At 50.0% G+C, this 18,462-nt stretch overlaps 1 protein-coding gene across 2 annotated transcripts in view; it reads left to right on the top strand.

Moving 5' to 3' along the window:
• The window catches only part of LOC120812878 (dual specificity protein phosphatase 8-like), a 43,834-nt gene extending 35,555 nt beyond the window's left edge, over positions 1-8,279 (top strand). For both annotated transcript variants that reach the window (XM_078097812.1, XM_078097813.1), the window contains 4 exons: positions 3,568-3,734; positions 3,854-4,013; positions 4,306-4,429; positions 4,756-8,279. In XM_078097812.1, coding sequence (XP_077953938.1) covers positions 3,568-3,734; positions 3,854-4,013; positions 4,306-4,429; positions 4,756-5,953 — 1,649 coding nt within the window. In that variant the 3' untranslated portion in view covers positions 5,954-8,279. The remainder of the gene's footprint in view (positions 1-3,567; positions 3,735-3,853; positions 4,014-4,305; positions 4,430-4,755) is intronic.
• The last annotated feature ends 10,183 nt before the right edge of the window (positions 8,280-18,462 follow it).

Below are 18,462 nucleotides of genomic sequence, written 5' to 3'. Positions count from 1 at the left end.
CTCTCACACGGAGCGATGAGGCAATGCAGAGCCGAGAGGCTGTGGAATCGACTCGCGTGTTGCGCAAAATGTCTCGTCGGTTGTCGAAATGCCGGTGATGTAGTCGGATCCTTTTTGGGCCATAAATGTAAAAGGGTTTGGGACCAAAGTTTGTATGCAAATGTGGACGCTACATGCATATGAGATCAGGTGGTTCAAAGCCGTTGGCATAGCAGCCCTCCACACCTGCCACACTGTTCGGTGTGTGTGTGTGTGGGGGGGGGGGGGAGTTGTGTGTATACAAATGTGCATGTACGTCAGGGTTTGCATCTGGAAGTGCGGCAACCATTTCAGGAAGCTGGCAAAGAAATCACACATTTGCCATCAGCAGGCGCAAAAATAATTGTGTCTGTCACCAGATATTTTGAGGCACCGCACTTCCCCGTCTCTGTGTTTCTCTGTGGAAATAGATTACAGGAGGGTTTATAGTCCCGTGTTGCAGCCGCTGAAACAGCAGTACATCAAAGTGACATACGCCCCGTTCTCTTACTGCAAAGATAGAGGAACAATAAACAGTCCCCCCCAGCCTCCCCTGCAGCCCGGGCGACGTGTTAATCACACAATCCCGTCATCTACCTGGCGCCCGGCCTGAAAAGAAATGACATCATCCCACCACCTCATCAAAGCTCTGTCAATCTACACATTTCTGACTCCACCCCCCCGAAAGCACACAATCACTCCTCCACAGGCTGCAGCACAGCCTTTGTCAAGCTGAGTGAGACATGTGTGCAATGATGTCATCTCGGGAGGGTGGCGGGGGGTCACATTGAGATGCTAATGTCGCCTCATAGTGGAGGGGACAGCTGGAGGGGCAATGGAGGATGGCGTCATGTCTCCCCCCGATATCAACCAGAGAGGAGAGCGATCAAAATTGGGTCAGTTACATCCCGTCCAAGTGCAAGTACACAACGCACCACTTGCTGTAGCGCTGGGCCGAACATGTAGCCCAAATATGTAAAAGTGTGAATGTTATTTCACAACTTTAGAATTTGAAATGACATCTACATCTGTTCAGTTTCAGGTTAAAAACTGTAGACTAGGACACAACCTGAGGCCAGCATGAAAACATCTCTTAAAATAACAGAGCTGTGCCACCACCCAGTTTGCTTTATCTCCTTAGTTTAAGGTTGCAGTGTGTTTCGTCTCTGCCGGTTATCGCGCCGGAGGACAACTCATCTCTCCAAGTTGACTTTCTGATGTCATCTTCACAGACAGCCGGGCTGGTGTGTGTCACAGGGTATTTTCAGTGACCTCAGTGTGAGTGTGCAGTGTGGTTATGCGTGTGCTTATATTGGAATGGACGGATGTGTCAGCTTTGTCTTTTGGAGAATGTGAGGCCGTGTCTCTTTGGGTTATTTGGTGCGTGTGTGTGTTTGTCTCTCTGTTTGTGTGTTTAGCCCTTTGAATGCTCAGTGTGTGTGTGTTTCATGCCATCTTGACAGCCCTCAGGGGGACACAACGAGCCAACTGTCATCAACGTCACTGCCCCCCCCAACCCCCCCTTTCCTTGCTGTCATGGCAACTTTGAATAGGGCGGGGTCAGGTGACGAGGTGACAATAACACGCTATCTCCTGTGTGACTAACGTCCATTTGCGGCGGCTGTGTCGAGCTTTGACTACAAGGAAGGTGTCTGTAATTGTGTTGACGTAATGTCACTGTAGTGTCGGAGCAGCCAGGCTCACTCGGCCCTGCTCTCTTATCTCTTGACTTCGGTCTCCCCGCTTACCAGCAACCCTCACCTTCCTTTCTGAGGTTTTGGAGGCTTGTTTAACATGAGATGATGTCAGCATCCAGTAATCACGGCTATAATGAACATACCAGACACGCACTAAAGGGTGGGGAGATTTTTTTAACTTCCCTTTAAATACACAAAAACACTTTCTCTTCAGTGTTTAACACACGCTGTGCCCACTGTGAAAACGTCCTGTCTTCTGTCCTTCTAACAACTTTCTAACAATGTCCTCGCACAGAAAGGGAAATGGTTTCTGGGTGACGTGAGGCGTTTCCTGTTGATTTAACCGTTTCCAGGAACACACCGCTTCCTTAGACTGATACAGTATACATGCCTGTGGTGGGAGCTATAGGTAGTACCAATTATTTACTTTGCGTGTGTGTGTGTGTGTGTGTGTGTGTGTGTGTGTGCGAGCGTGCTCCACTCCAGCAGCTACTACCCTTCCTCTTTCTGTTTTATCAATTACTGACACTGTTGCACCGTCCATAGGATCAGAAAGACGGCTCTGCTGGAAATTAAACTAAACTGTGAACTACAAATGGCTGTTTAGTCTACAGAGGCCCAAAAGGTTCAACCCTACACACAATCTTCTACAGCAGTCACCAGCCTCTTCTTCTAAACATTAAGCTCTCCTCGTTTCTTAGTTATCAGATCACTCTTTTCTTCACGTATGCATCTGCTGTTCCCTCTACTACACCCCCCCATGTGGAGCGCTGATGTCATTGCCTTGCCAGTTGCGATTAATAGCTGGAAACGGACAACACTTAAAGGGACAGTGCACCCGTGATATCGTATAGCAGTTCACAAGCTGTGCTGTTGTGTAGTAATGCAATGTCGTACCTTCGCTGTGCTGCATGTGTGACTTTTGGACAGTGATGTCATGCCTCACTCACTCTCACTCTGTGCCTGTGTGTGCATGTGTGTGTGCGTGCATGCGTTTCTGCTGCGACCCAGATTGGGTCCGGCAGGGTTGAACCAAGATTAGGTTCTAATCTACTTTCTGGGGCTCAAAGTTTCCTTGAAGCACTCCGCTCCATTCTACAGAGTCTTTAGCGAGGTAATTACCCACTACACACAACACACACTGGCCCCCACCTCCTCCCGTTGGACCCCACCCTGCAGTTACACAACCGCAGTACTCTAAAGTAATGATGTGACGGAGTGTGTGTGTGTGTGTGGGTCTGTGTCTGTGGTCAGGAGAGTGTGTGAGTGGACAGAGAGGTACAAAAGGGATAATTGAGCATATGTTGACTGCAAGATTATGTGATAATGTCTTCAGATTCTATCTTGTTGGAGAGTATTATCTTGTTAATGTGTGTGCAGGCGTGTGGTGTGTGCGCGCTGTGCGGTTGTCAGGGGGATGTTACTGGGCCTCTGTCCTGGCCTTGCACCTGTGGCCTCTCTCATTCCCTGAGCCTGACGCAATGCATCGCTACAGGACATGAGCTCATGCAGGAAACAGAGCCCCACACACACACACACACATATGCCAAAAGTGGAGCCTCCTGCCTCTTAAAGGGCCAGACATACACATTCCTGGCTGCTCAGCAGCCAACCTAACTAGCACACAGAAGCACAGAGAGCCTCTTTTTTGCTCCCGTTGCACTGAGCAAGACCCAGACGTTGTAGCCCAGATTCCTCTATGAAAGCCTGACGAGAGTCTGTTTGCTCTGCTAATGGTGTCCTTGATTGGTTCACGAGAGCCTCTGCAGAGGTCCCATGGTATTGTGTGACTGCTCTGTGGAAAATCATTAGTGTACCTAACCGGTTCTCTCCGTCTCTTTTTTCTCTGAAGGAGGTTTTGCTGCTTTCTCCTCCTGTTTTCCTGGCCTGTGTGAAGGGAAGCCTGCCACTGCTCTACCTATGAGCTTGTCCCAGCCCTGCTTGCCTGTGGCTAATGTAGGGCCCACCCGCATCCTGCCACACCTCTACCTGGGCTCCCAGAAGGACGTTCTCAACAAGGTAGAATCTAGTTGGCATCTGGTCGCTCACAGTATCACCAACATTGAGAGACAACTTGTTATTGTCAAACCTGCCAAAATAAAACATGTCCATGAGCATATTCATCTCTATCTCCGCAGGATCTGATGGCTCAGAATGGTATTACCTATGTGCTGAATGCCAGCAACACCTGCCCAAAGCCCGACTTTATCAGCGAAAGCCACTTCATGCGCATCCCAGTCAACGACAACTACTGCGAGAAGTTGCTTCCCTGGCTGGACAAAACTAACGAATTCATAGGTATGAGGATGTGAAATGCATTGAAAACAAGAATGTGATTGGAATGAGGATAAGCAGCTCAAAGCACAAAAGCCACTCAGGGAAGTGTCTCCATAAGGAAGTACATTCATCTCAATGAATGTGTTGAAGAATGAAATAACCCAATGGCGACAGGTATAACACGCCTACTCAGGGGCTCCCTGTATTCTTCCAGGAAATGTCAGTTTGATTTCCATAGCCGTTGATTGTCTCTGAACACTCTAAACTGCTAAACGTGCGTATTTATACCCGTTCGTTTCCCCCCCCCCAACAGACAAAGCTAAGGTGTCAAACTGCAGAGTCATTGTGCACTGCCTGGCTGGAATCTCGCGTTCAGCAACCATCGCCATTGCATACATCATGAAGACAATGGGCTTGTCATCAGATGATGCCTACAGGTATGCTTGCTCTTCCCACCCACTACCAGCTGAGGTGTCAGCCCCAGTAAATGGACAACTAACGGTTGAAAGTAATGCTTCCAGGGGAGTTGAAATTGTTAGATGCCTGTCTGGAATCCGCGCGTGACCTAAGGCATTATCTAGACAACACTGGCGCAGACTTCCGTCTCGTGCATCAGTATACCTGTTCACACCCTACGCCTGGTTCTGAGACACAGCATGTCTCATGAAATCCCACGTGATTCAGACACTGACAAACCTTAGCCACAGAGTGCATCGAGACTGATCTTGGTAATAATCACTTACAATACCTCTCCCCCTTACAGGTTCGTAAAGGACCGAAGATCGTCCATTTCTCCCAACTTCAACTTCCTGGGTCAGCTTCTAGAGTTTGAGAAGGGCCTGCGATTACTGCAGGCTTTGACTTCAACCTCTGACGACAAGGTGCCCGAAAACAACGCAAAGCAAAGCTCAGAGGTGGAGATGAACGGTCACCGCAGCAATTACGACTCATCTGTGGCAGATGCCAACACCCCACCAGAACCCAAGCTGCCATCACCCACCTCCCTCCAGCAGGGCTTCAACGGCCTAAACCTCTCCGCAGAAAGGATCATGGACACTAACCGGCTTAAACGCTCCTTCTCCCTTGACATTAAGTCGGTCTACTCCCCAAACAGTCCCAGCCCTTGCCCCAGCCAGGCACCCACACACTCTGAAGACGTCCCAAAGCTGTGCAAGCTTGACAGCCCAGGAACCGGCACCTTCAATGCCGTCTGCTCTCAGTCTCCCGTCCTCGACAGCCCCAGCTCGGCTGACTCACCGTTCCCCTCGGCGGGCAGCGGGGGCAGCATCGGAGGTTTGGGGCTCCGAGGAAGTGAAGGAATCCACCGCACTGGTTCTTCCTCATCGAGACCCAGGAGGAAACCCAAGCACTGCTCCGGCAGTTCCCCGGTCCACTCCCAACCTCCACAGTCCCTCAGCTTGTCGCTGGACCGCAAGAGCCCCAGCCCGGACGAAAAGCTAAAGGGCTCCCTTCTCCTTTCACTACCCTCCGTGCCCACCGCAGGGTCTGGCGCCATGTGGACCAAACACAGAGACACTGTCAAGGCCACAACTCCCGTCACTCCCACCACAGATGCCCCCTGGCACTTTGGGGCAGTGGAGGTGGGCGAGAGAGAGATGGAGCTGGGAGGAGGAGAGGAGTCGTCGGTGAGGTTCGGGAGCAGCTCGGCGTACTTGGCGTTCGGGTGCAGCGAAGGTGTGCGGTTACAAGATAAATCCCAGAGGGAGAAGCCCTCGGCACCACTGACACAGAGAGACCACCGAGACGCCATATCATCCACGGCGACCCTGTCCAACGGTCCGAACAACAGCGGGCCCGCTTTGGACAAGCAGTTCAAGCGGCGCAGCTGTCAGATGGAGTTCGAGGAGGGCATCTCCGAGACGCGATCCCGAGAAGAACTCGGAAAGATCGGGAAGCAGTCAAGCTTCTCCGGGAGCATGGAGATCATTGAGGTCTCCTGACAGATAATGGACATGATCAGAGCCGTCCCCTGGGGGTTGCAAACGAACCTGTTCAGAGGGAGGACGAAAGGAGGACATGCGACGAAGTAGAAGAGGCTTTGGTTCTGCTCCCCTGACAGACAGTGTTAAAGACTCCTACCGAGAGAGGTAGATAGGCGAGCAGAGAGTCAATGTGAAATGTAAAAGTCTTGAGGCGGGTGGGGTAAAGGAGTAGGTACTGAAACTCTTAAATCAATGAGCTCTGTCGCAGGAAAAAGAAAAAAGAAACAACCCTGGAGTCTTGTTATGTTGCATCCTCACTTTACAGAATATCCTTAATTTGACAGAGTTTGGACACAATCTGCTTGCCTGCGGTCAAATGTATTGTTCTTTAATGGGTGTTTAGCTTGTGATTTGAACCAAGCGTCCTGTTTCCTCCCAAAGCTTCATCCCAGTGTCAGAAAGCCTCAGAGCCTCGCACGACAACGTCCCCCCTTCCTCCTCCTCCTCCTCCTCGTCCTCCTCCTCCTCCTCCTCCTCCTCCTCTTCCTCGTCCTCGTCCTCCTCCTCCCAGTGGCTCTGCCTGCTACCGACTCTGCATAGCAACATCAGACAACAATAACAGACTCCTTGACAGCACCGTTCTCCTCACATCACCAGAGCACAAGGCAGAGAGAGATCCCTGGGACTTCATCTTACGGCGGTATTGTTTCCAGATAATGAAGGACCCTCAGCATTTTGTTGTTGAAAAGACTTTTGAAGTCTCGTAGAGATGGACAGTGTTCCCCCCCACGTCCCCCTTAAAGCACAATGTGTCCTTCCTGACTCCGGTTCCCTTGTTTTCAGTGTTAACAGCAAGATGGGACTGAGGTTTCAGACAGGTGGCGAGGGTTTGCTTTAACGGCCCTTCAGCTCCTTTATAGACATCCGCACCCCCCTCCCACTTCTCCCAGTCACCATCTATGGTCACCACTGAGCATGCACCAGAAAGGCTGACTGCAGAAAGACAAATACTATATATACAATAGGAATATATATAGCAATTTTATTGGACTTCTAATGGACTTTTTTGTTCAGTTATAGTTTTAATTTATTGTATTGGTTCATTCTGGTAATGAGAAATAATATAATGTTTTGTGGATTTATTTCTTTTTTTCTTGTTGAAATATTATTATTTGCTGTAAGGTATTTATGAATACACACTCAAACAAATACATACATTCAACAAAATCAAGCAAGCAATACGTGCTGTTCCTTCTTTGGGGAGAGTGATGAATTTGAATGCACCTTTCTGTTTTCTGATAACTGAGTTCGGCAACCGGATACTCTAAAGACTAAGTATTGGAGGTCAGGATCTCTTAATGTGTAATTAGGGATTCGTCACAATCAAGTACTCAAGTGTTATCTAAAAACTTTGCTTGGTTGTGCAGAGGAACGAAATAGCCGCACACGCTCTGATCGCTCGTGCAAAGTAAAACATGTCAGCCAGCGTCATGATAACTTGGTTATCTATTCACAAGAGATTTACAGACGAGTGTCTTCCGCGAGCCAGCGGCAGTTCTTCATCATCATTGCGCGTTCTACCAAAGCCCAAATGACCACACACACACACACACACACCCTATTCTGTATGCAGTTTGAGATATGTTCCCACGTGTTAAGCATAGGAGGCCCTTCACACCCTTTTGTTCAGTCTCAGGGGATGTTTCAGTGAGCCAAGCAGCACCGGGTACACACATCAGCACAGTGCATGTCCAAAAAGCTCCTTCTCTGTCCGTCTTTTTTCTTTTGCTCTTGTTTCTGACTTTCCAAAGCTTTAACAACTTTACAAAATGGAAAGAAAAAAAAACTGATCTTGATGAAAATGTTGCTCTTCTGGTGCGAGATAGGTATTTATTTATAACGTAAAATGTGTTTATTTTCCCTTTGACCCTTGATTAGCTTCTCTCTCTGGTGATCTCTGACCTTTGACCTTGGGCTGCAGCAGCTATAGTGCGTTCAAAAGATTCCTCCTTTTCCCCCGAGGCTCAAGCAACTTCTCCTCACCCTTCTCCCTATATTTTTAAGAAATGTTATTACAATTATTTATGACATGTAACAAAGATGATGCAGGCTGTACCATTTGCTAAAATTCTTGTTATTGAAATATTATTATTATTATTACTATGTTGTGTAAATAGCAACTCATCTATGAACACTAAAGAATATAGATGAGTTTTTAAAAGAAAATCCTGATACCGTAGGCTGCTTGACGCAAAAATACCTCAGGTTCTATTGAAAGGCTTTTCCTTCCCCTGTACATGTTTTGTGAAAATGAGACAAAAATACAGACATGATAAAATATAAACTCCTCTTTGCTTCTTCTTCATCTTGTGTGCTTGCATGGCGGCTGATCGGGCCACTGAACAGAAATGCTGATGGAATGGTAAATTATGTGAGTATTGCGACGGGTGAGGGTCAGCCTGTCGGTCAGGTGGGTGAGGGGGCGACTGTGGGGACGGGTGAGGGGGTGAGTGTGGCGACCAGTGAGGGTCAGCCTGTCGGTCAGGTGGGTGAGGGGGTGACTGTGGGGACAGATGAGGGGGAGAGTGTGGGATTGGGTGAGAGCCAGACGGTTGGCCAGGTGGGTGAGGGGGTGAGTGTGGGATTGGGTGAGAGCCAGACGGTCGGCCAGGTGGGTGCGGGGGTGAGTGTGGGATTGGGTGAGAGCCAGATGGTCGGCCAGGTGGGTGCGGGGGTGAGTGTGGGATTGGGTGAGAGCCAGCCGGTCGGTCAGGTGGGTGAGGGGGAAAGGGTGGGTTTGGGTGAGAGCCAGACGGTCGGTCAGGTGGGTGAGGGGGAGAGTGTGGGATTGGGTGAGAGCCAGCCGGTCGGTCAGGTGGGTGAGGGGGAGAGGGTGGGATTGGGTGAGAGCCAGCCGGTTGGTCAGGTGGGTGAGGGGGAGAGGGTGGGATTGGGTGAGAGCCAGCCGGGCGACCAGGTGGATAAGGGGGAGAGTGTGGGATTGGGTGACAGCCAGCCGGTCGGCCAGGTGGGTGAGGGGGTGTCTGTGGGGACGGGTGAGGGGGTGAATGTGGGATTGGGTGAGGGCCAGCCGGGCGAGCAGGTGGATGAGGGGGAGAGTGTGGGATTGGGTGAGAGCCAGCCAGGCGGCCAGGTGGGTGAGGGGGTGACTGTGGGGACGGGTGAGGGGGTGAGTGTGGGATTGGGTGAGGGCCAGCCGGGCGAGCAGGTGGATGAGGGGGAGAGTGTGGGATTGGGTGAGAGCCAGCCGGGCGGCCAGGTGGGTGAGGCGGTGACTGTGGGGACGGGTGAGGGGGTGAGTGTGGGATTGGGTGAGGGCCAGCCGGTCGGTCAGGTGGATGAGGGGGTGAGTGTGGGATTGGGTGAGGGCCAGTCGGTCGGTCAGGTGGATGAGGGGGTGAGTGTGGGATTGGGTGAGAGCCAGCCGGTCGGCCAGGTGGGTGAGGGGGTGAGTGTGGGATTGGGTGAGAGCCAGCCGGTCGGTCAGGTGGGTGAGGGGGAGAGTGTGGGATTGGGTGAGAGCCAGCCAGGCGGCCAGGTGGGTGAGGGGGTGATTGTGGGGACGGGTGAGGGGGTGAGTGTGGGATTGGGTGAGGGCCAGCCGGGCGAGCAGGTGGATGAGGGGGAGAGTGTGGGATTGGGTGAGAGCCAGCCGGTCGGCCAGGTGGGTGAGGGGGTGATTGTGGGGACGGGTGAGGGGGTGAGTGTGGGATTGGGTGAGAGCCAGCCGGGCGGCCAGGTGGGTGAGGGGGTGATTGTGGGGACGGGTGAGGGGGTGAGTGTGGGATTGGGTGAGAGCCAGCCGGGCGGCCAGGTGGGTGAGGGGGTGAGTGTGGGATTGGGTGAGAGCCAGCCGGGCGGCCAGGTGGGTGAGGGGGTGATTGTGGGGACGGGTGAGGGGGTGAGTGTGGGATTGGGTGAGAGCCAGCCGGGCGGCCAGGTGGATGAGGGGGTGAGTGTGGGATTGGGTGAGAGCCAGCCGGTCGGCCAGGTGGGTGAGGGGGTGAGTGTGGGATTGGGTGAGAGCCAGCCGGTCGGTCAGGTGGGTGAGGGGGTGAGTGTGGGATTGGGTGAGAGCCAGCCGGTCGGCCAGGTGGGTGAGGGGGTGAGTGTGGGATTGGGTGAGAGCCAGCCGGTCGGTCAGGTGGGTGAGGGGGAGAGGGTGGGATTGGGTGAGAGCCAGCCGGTCGGTCAGGTGGGTGAGGGGTCAGAGGGAATGAATGTCAGAGTGGATGGGGGATTGAATGCAGCCCAGCGGGCAGGTGTGTGTGACAGGGTGAAAGAGGGGATGGGGGCACTCGTTAGTGGGGGAGCTGTTTGAGGTGGAACCTCCGACAGCGAGGAAGATATGGAAGAGGGGGGGTGGGCTTTAAGGCCCCCCGCCTGAAGAGGAAGACGAGGGCCAACAGGGGAGGCTCTCGGGCAAAGAGGGGGAGGGCGCAGAGGGAAGGTGGGAGGTGGGGAGTCAGAGTCCTCTTCAGGGTGGGCCTCTAACAACAGCGTCTCCTCAGATGGGACGGTCACCAGCAGGCACGGGGTGGGGCAGATGAAATCGCTGGCCGCCAAGAACCAGAGAGGAGTGGATCTGGAGGAATACTTCTCCGATTGGAGAAGTTTGCTCGCTCCGTTCAACATGGCTGCACGAAGAAGGGTGCTGCAGAATACACCCAGCGGGAGGTCTTCCGACTAAGGAAGATACACCTCAAGATCACCAGGGAAAGAGGAAATGGGACTGAGTGAGGTGTCCGGCCGGCGGAGGAGGATCCCGAGCGGGAAGACGGGCCAATGAAGGAGATGCTGGAGAACGGCGGAGTTCTAGTAGTGCTTAATTACTGAAATTGTTTTTATGTAAAATAAAGGTTTTCTAAAAATCTAAAAATCTCTCTCTCTGTGTGTGTGTGTGTGTGTGTGTTTTTTTCAAGGTGCCCTGAGCTCGTATTATATAGATCTGTATATCGGGTAACCAGCCCATCGACAATCTCCCCTCTGCCGTGCTGAATCTGCAATCTGGTTTCTTGTTGCCAATGTACCTTAAACTCCTTTAGTGGCCTGAAATAGGTTTCTGATGCCCTTTTGCATATTGATTGCTGTTGTTTGGTTTCCATTCATAGCTTACTTGCCTCTTTAATTCACATCTTGCCAGAGCGTCTTTGCATTTATTCTATTCTATTTTCAATGAAAATGCTGATTATTTACTCTGTGAAAGGTCGGAAAGAATGCAATGAAAGAATTCCATCACAGTGTCCTAAAGACACTGGACAAAGACAAGGTGAGGCCTTCAAATTTTGTGTATTTTCTGACCAATAGTCCAAATCCCAAACATATTTGAATGTTCCAAAACAAAGAAATACAGCATATTGTGACACCTATTTTTTAAATAATTGTATGTGCGTTTTTGCTTGCTCCCTGTCCCCACAGTATGCGTGTATAGATGTGGCATGAGTGTGTAACTGTCAGCATGTGCGTGCTTCTACATGCCACATGTATGTGTGTATGCATTTGTGTGAATGTAAATAAATGTTTTGCGCCAGTGAAGCTCATGTAAATTGAAAGTGTGACGCATTTCAGTGTGCAAGTTTGCGTGCAGCCTGTGTGTGTGTGCGTGTATGTGTGTGTGAGTGTCTTTGAGTGTGTATCCTCCATCTCACACGGGCTGATGGGTACCAGACGTATCCACGCTGCCTGGCGCCTGGTCTCCGGCCTTCTACATGGAGACAGTTAGGAACTGTTACGTCAGCACGCGATGGCGCTCTCCCTCCGCTTTTCCACTCGCACACACACAGGACACACAAACACACACACATTGAAGTGTGCTCACACGCACACACATATTTTCACAGAACACGCCCACTTTTTTTCCCATGGAAAGCTCTTGTCCTTATATAACTATTTTGGCAGCCTGCGTGTCCTACAATTTCTGTCTGTCTGTCCGCCTCCCTCTAACCCCTCTCTCATCCCTCTCCATCTCTCACGCAAGCGGGCGCAAACCTGCCGTGCAGAGCCGAGGTGGTTCCTCTCCCATCGGTGCCGGGCCACCAGGAGCCCTGGTACAAACACATGGGTCCAATATCCTCTTCCTGCTGCCGCCCTCGTGCAGCCAATTTGTGAGTCTGTCTTCATTTCAACGTGACTTTCAAGTCACCCCAGTGAAATGAGCTGGATAAATAAAAGCAGGCAAATCATTAGTGCGCTTTCCTGCAGCAGCAGCACCCGTGTGTGTGTGTGTGTGTGTGTGTGTGTGTGTGTGTGTGTGTGTGTGTGTGTGTGTGTGAGAGAGGCCTGTGGTGAGGAGGAAACCCCAGCTGGCCCTGAGGCTCAGCAGGCCTCAGGTAATCCAATTTAATGCCACAGCCACCTGCTTATTACACACGGCAGCGTTACAGCAGGACGAGAGGGGTGCGTCTAGACGGTGCAAATCCCCGGAAAAACAAAGAAAGACTGCAAGAAACGCATTGTTCTGAACAACCACAAAAGCCCTCACAGAAATGGGCTAAAGTCACAATCAGGGATCCGTCCGGTTATTTGACGTTCAATATCATTTCTGTCTGTGATTACGCAGGCAGCTGTTGTGTAACCCAGTGCTTTTCAACCTTTTTTGCGTTAAGGCACACTTAAGACACAGAAAAAATCTCTTTTGGCACACCCAGGACCGTGTTCACTATCGCGCCTACACACAATCGCTGATTGCCTTCTGCAAAGCCAGGACTTTTCCTCCTCAGCTTTTTGGATTAGACATCATTCCATTGTTAATGAAAGGGCCCCTGTCAGCGATTCCCTCCACTTCCTCTCCATCAGCCTCCTCCGCTTGCCGCGTTTCATGAGGAAAGAGAAAGGAAAAAGGAGTCGCACTTCTTCCATTTCTGTCCCCGCTTCTCTGCTGTTTCCACGACAACTGTGGCAGAGAATATTCGTCCAGAAGGAATCAGCCAATGGCGTTGGACGTTGTTTGGGTGGTTGTATTTTGGGGGTCAGTGGAGCAAGCTGCATGTAGAATGGTTGTGTGTTTACGTGTGTGTGTGTGTATGTGGGTGGGCAGAAGGGTGCGGCGTTGCATATGCACATATGCGCGCATGCATTTATGTATTTGTGCATGATAACATGCAGATGAGTGCCGTAGGATTTGTTTACGCGTCAAAAGAATGCTGCAGAGCTATCGTGAGAGAGGGGACATGGATGCCAGGGAATTCCTCTGAACAATGCTTATTCTAATCGTTTAAATAAAGACACATGATGCTCATTACAGTGTTTTTCAACCTTTTTTGGATTCACGGAGGGAGATCGCCGCAGACGCCGGTTTGCCGGTCGAGAGGAACAAAGTTGTGGAGGGAAATACGGGACAAATGTGTCCTTGATGAAAAGCAGCAGTGGCGATGCACGGGGCAATAACGTCTGTGATAAATAAATAAACAAATAAATAAATAGACGTGACTCTCTAGGTCGTCTTCAACAAAACACGTCACCATGCTTGTTGTTCTGGCGGTGAATTGCTCTGCAACACACGCAGAACCATGAAGTGAAACGAGTGCGACGACGCAGAAACATGCGCCGACCTTAAATCTCACTTTTTTAAATTGTCGCCTCAGCAAATCTGCCTATTAATTACGCTGCGTAGCGCCACCCAGAGGCAGAGGGGAGTATTGAGCCTTCATACCACCAACAGCGCGACGACACACACACAAACACACAAGTTGGCTCTTTTTTTTCCACTAATGAAATGACAGTATGTAAAAAATGATTTTTTTTCACGGCACACCTGACAGCCCGCGGCAACACTGGTTGAAAAACTGATGTAACCGACTGCTGCCACCTACTGCTGGCTCCCAGTCAGACGCCGCGGCTTCCTGTCCCCCGGCGCGACGGTGAGAGCTCAGCTTCTGTTCTCAGCAACCCGCATAAAAAAATGAATGGATGAATGAATGTAAAATAAAAAAGAGAGAAATCTACATCTAGAATCCCGTTCTGTGTGAAACGGTGAGGCCCTCCCTCTTTGCTTTTGAGGAGTGGGCGCGCGCACGTGTGTGTGTGTGTGTGTGTGTGTGTGTGTGTGTGTTCAAAGTGCTGACTAAAGCAGCTGGTGGTGCTGACATCTGTCTCTGTCTTTCTGATGGTGGAACAAACTGCAGCTCTCTCCCAACATCAGCCCTATCAGCACATCTCTGCCAGGGTCTGAAACCCCATCAATGCATTGGCACACATACACACACACACACACGCGCACACACACCCACTGCTTCTGCCATTGTAGTCGGAAACACAGGGCATATATCCCATATCACGGCGTCTACACTTCCAAATACCACATCCCGGATAACCACCGGAGAATATTTCAGGGGGGGGGCGCGGCGCAGCGGACACGAGGTCAGACACGTCACATCACTCGGGATGGGGACAGTGTGAAAACCAGTAAGCGTTTACCCCAACTATCCAAAGACAAAGCCAGTGAGGTACGATTACAGCCCTTTGTTTAGTGTTTAAAGTTGCAATGTACGGGATTGAGTGCGTTCATATTGTAGAAAACAAGTATTTCCTGTTTTTCTGCTTTAAATTAGAAAATCTTATAGTTAACTTAGCAGATTGAATAATGATTTGTCTTTTGAAATCAAATATACATAAAAGAGAACACCCCTTTAATCTTAGATTGAGAGCATTAAGAGCACAACATTACGTTTTTTGAAAATGGAAATGTCATTTATTTATTTCATTTTTTTGTTTTTTTACAGCACTTATTACAACAAATCAAAAATCTACAAATACAAAATTTCTTAAATCCGACAAATTTGAAACAAAAACCAAATCTGTTCTCAGTCCAAACAACGATCCATAGGTCTGGAGTTTGAGGAGGACTTAACGAGCACATGCTGACAAAGACTGAATCTCACACGCAGCCCTGCTGACACACACTGTGTGGCTGCCCTCCTGTTATAATTTCTTCTCTCCCTGCCCACGACCTCAGAGCCATGTGCCAGCTATTTCTGTTCAATTGCCGCTGGCAGAAAGTGACTTCATGTCTGATTTGCTTGAAACATCCCCCCGATGTAGAACTCTGTGCATGGAAAATCTGCTGCATTCAAACCGTATGCTTTGGCTGAATACTGAAGCTGGGTTTGGGTTTGATGCAGCGGAGGCAGGACTCATACCCTCAGTCTTTTTTTTCCGTCCAACAAGCCTTCTGGGTTCACTTCTATCCATAGGTTCTTAAATAGGTTCTTCTCAGTAATAATTCAATATTGGCATCTCTTGCCGCCTTGATGGGACCGCTGGAGCCAGGTAGGTCGGCAGACGTGGTGAGTATGTGGCTGAGACTGACTCATACAGCGAGACATCAGCCGTCAGCCTGGAGCCAGCGATGACACAAGCACACACACACACACACTCGTATTATGCACTGAATCGACACAGACTTGGCGGTGCCGACAATACGAAACCCAGTCACGTGAGTGGCCGTTATCATCACCTTGAATTATGTGATCATTGTTGAGAAAGTGAAAAATGATACCATCTCTGATGAGATGAGACTGTTGACGGTAAAGAAACAGACACACACGGCCGACGTAAAGCCACTCGGGTCAATTCCCTCGTATTGAGATGATGTGCTGATCTTAAGTGGTTATCCTTATAATATCGGCAGGATTTTGGAACCAAACACGCTTCATAGTGTAACGGTCGGGATTATTACCGCCGCCTTATAGGGGTTACAAAGCACTTACTCTGGGGAGGACTGAGTGGGACAGGATCTGGGTCCCCCACACTCAATGCCTGTGGCCTCGATGCTCAGATGAGTGAACAGGTTGTTTACTATTTAGCAGCTAGACTGGACGGTAGCTTCTTAGACTGGGCAAAGTGGGCTTCAGCAGGTGGTCGTCTGAAGTGTGTGTGGGGTGCGTGAGGTAACCCCCCCCCCCACTCTACCCAGGTCTAGCTAAACAGGTGAGGCGCCCTTACCCCAGATAAGCAGCCCAATATACTAGACTAAGTTAAACAAACACGTACAGCTGTTATTCCCTCTATTGTTTACTCAAGGATAAACACAGAGCACAAGAAAAACATATTCAAATACGAGACAGTTATATGGGATGGTTTCATTAATATAGTCACCTAGAAACCTCACGAATGGCTACTCAATACCTCTGTTTCACTTCATCATCAAACATTGGGTGCTTAACTTGGCACTTAGTGGGCCATACCCGTCTATTGTAAGTTCTCATGGAACCTGGGGAAGCAACGTTCACCCTTATGACAACTAAAAATGGCTCCCTTTAACCAGAACAGTAAACTTAACAGAGAATATAGCTTACTTCTAAAGGCATTTCACATTCACACTCCAATAAACTTACTTTAGATGGCAAAATAAACAGTTACTCAGCGTCTGCTGTGCCAGTCCGCATGAGCTAACCGGGTCACTCCGGTGTGTATGGGTGCGTGTGTGTGTGTACGTGTTGGTGTCAGCTCCGTTGCTGTTCAGTTCAGTTCAGTAGGTGCTGTTAGCGTCTGCGTGCTTGGGTGTGTGTGTGGGCGCACAGCGCGGCTAGTTCGTTCAGTTCACAGACAGTTCTGTTCGGCTGCACACGCCGCCTGCTGGTTCATGGATCAGTGTGTTGAAATGTGGTGCAGTGATTACCCATACAACCGCAGAGGTCACACGTCGTGGGATGTCCGATGGCTGGCAGGGTAAACCTCCAATGAAACGGGTTGTCTTGACGTCAATCGCCCCCTTTCCCGCGCAGCTCACGCACGGAGTGGGGAGAGGTGGGCGCCCGTGGAGCCCAAACACTTCTACCGCTCTCCTTTTCGCCGCTCGTACTCCCGTTTTCCCTCTCTCTCTTCCCCGCGTTCACGTGAGTCTTAAAGCCGTAGTACATATTTGTACCCGCTACAATAGTTTTAGCTGTATGGGTGCAGCTACTAGTTGCTGCGTAATTTATGTAAACACACACGCACACACACAAACTTCTCGTTGCCAATTGTCAGGATCTCCGATCCCCCCGAGTTGGTTGATGAGAAGAATCGCAGCACGTTGATCAATTAAAGTCAAAAGTTAACATTTATTTAGAAGAGAAAAAGATTACATGAGCAATTCTCCGCGGATATCTGGCTCTAACTATTGCTTGCAAGCAGGAGGTCCAACACACCAGCACGTATCTCAGCGCTCGGTGTAATGACGTCTCCGAGCAGTAAAACCGCTGAGTTTTTATACATGTGACCTGATGGACACTTAACATACTTTGGGAATAGTATCCAGACGTGACAACGCCACTCTCTTTGGAGGGGAGAGACCCTGAATTCAATTATCTTATTGGCCAAAAACCCCATACGAGGTAGATCATAGACAGACAGAGGCTCCTGCGTGTACAATGCAATATCACTTTATAATTTAAACAATAACTTTATAAAACCACATCCAAATAATTTATACCAGTAGTGATTGACCGGGGGCACAATGACACTTCCAACAATAAAAACACTGCACACTGTTAAGAAAGGCTAAAATAACCAACACTACAAACCAACACACTCAAATACGATTACTGATCCTGGTTAAAAGACACAACACAATAGAAGTGGGGAAGGGGGAAGCAACGGTCATCAAAAAGGCACAATATCAGTGTGTTATTTCTATAAATAGAGGGAGCAAGATGGAGGCACTAGAGCATAATCTAAACTAAAACTATGGTCGGAGAAAAAGAGCAGTGGCTGTCCTGCTGACCACAGTTCAGCCTGAAATGTACAAAACAGCCATTAATCACCAAGTACCCATCATCCTTCTCATTACAAAACGCATAATGTGCTTGCAAGCCCCACTTCCTACCTCCTTGGCCCAATGCACCTGTGCACCAGCAGGTAGGACCCTGGGCTCACCAGGTCTGGTTCAGGTCTGACCTTCTACCATAGAAAAGAACATTATATTAATTTCCCCATGGCCTACAGGATGTAGATTAAAATTGCACAACCTACCTCCTTAGTACAGTTTGCTCACCCGCACGGTACTGGCGAGCAACAAACAAAGCAACAGGGCATTAGTTCTATGGCCTGAATGTCACATGCTAGGTGGGTACTGACAGGGGTGGAGTTGGTTGGGCCAAAGGCCGGGGTAGGTTAAATGGGTTAGAGTGTTGACCGGCAGTGTTTCTGTGTGAGCGCCTCACAACCACCGGCTCTGGCTCCAGTGACTGGAGAGCCGTCTCTGCCCTTTCCGGAGATTGTGGGCCGTTCTCTGGCGGTCCTGGGGGCTGTTGAATGGGCCACACCAGTGTCTAGGGGAGGGGCGTCTGAGTCTAGTTCCCTTTCTGTCATCGGGTGTGTCTCCATTTCCCCTGAATTCCGTCGGTTTTGAGAGGGGACATTTGGGAGGACCACAAAGCCTGGCGAAAAACTGTCGTTGCTGTCCTCCTCCTCAATTTCACTTTCCAGAGGGGGAATGACGTCCCATTGACTGGGTGGGGGAGACGCTGTCAGTGGTTCTGACACCAGGGCTCCTTTTTCAGTGATTGGTCTTATTTGCGAGCGGT

Source organism: Gasterosteus aculeatus, chromosome Y (genome assembly GCF_964276395.1).
Source record: "Gasterosteus aculeatus chromosome Y, fGasAcu3.hap1.1, whole genome shotgun sequence".
Taxonomy (NCBI): Eukaryota; Metazoa; Chordata; class Actinopteri; order Perciformes; family Gasterosteidae; genus Gasterosteus; species Gasterosteus aculeatus.
The sequence above is the reverse complement of the archived record's forward strand: the minus strand, read 5'-3'. Positions and strand labels throughout refer to the sequence as shown.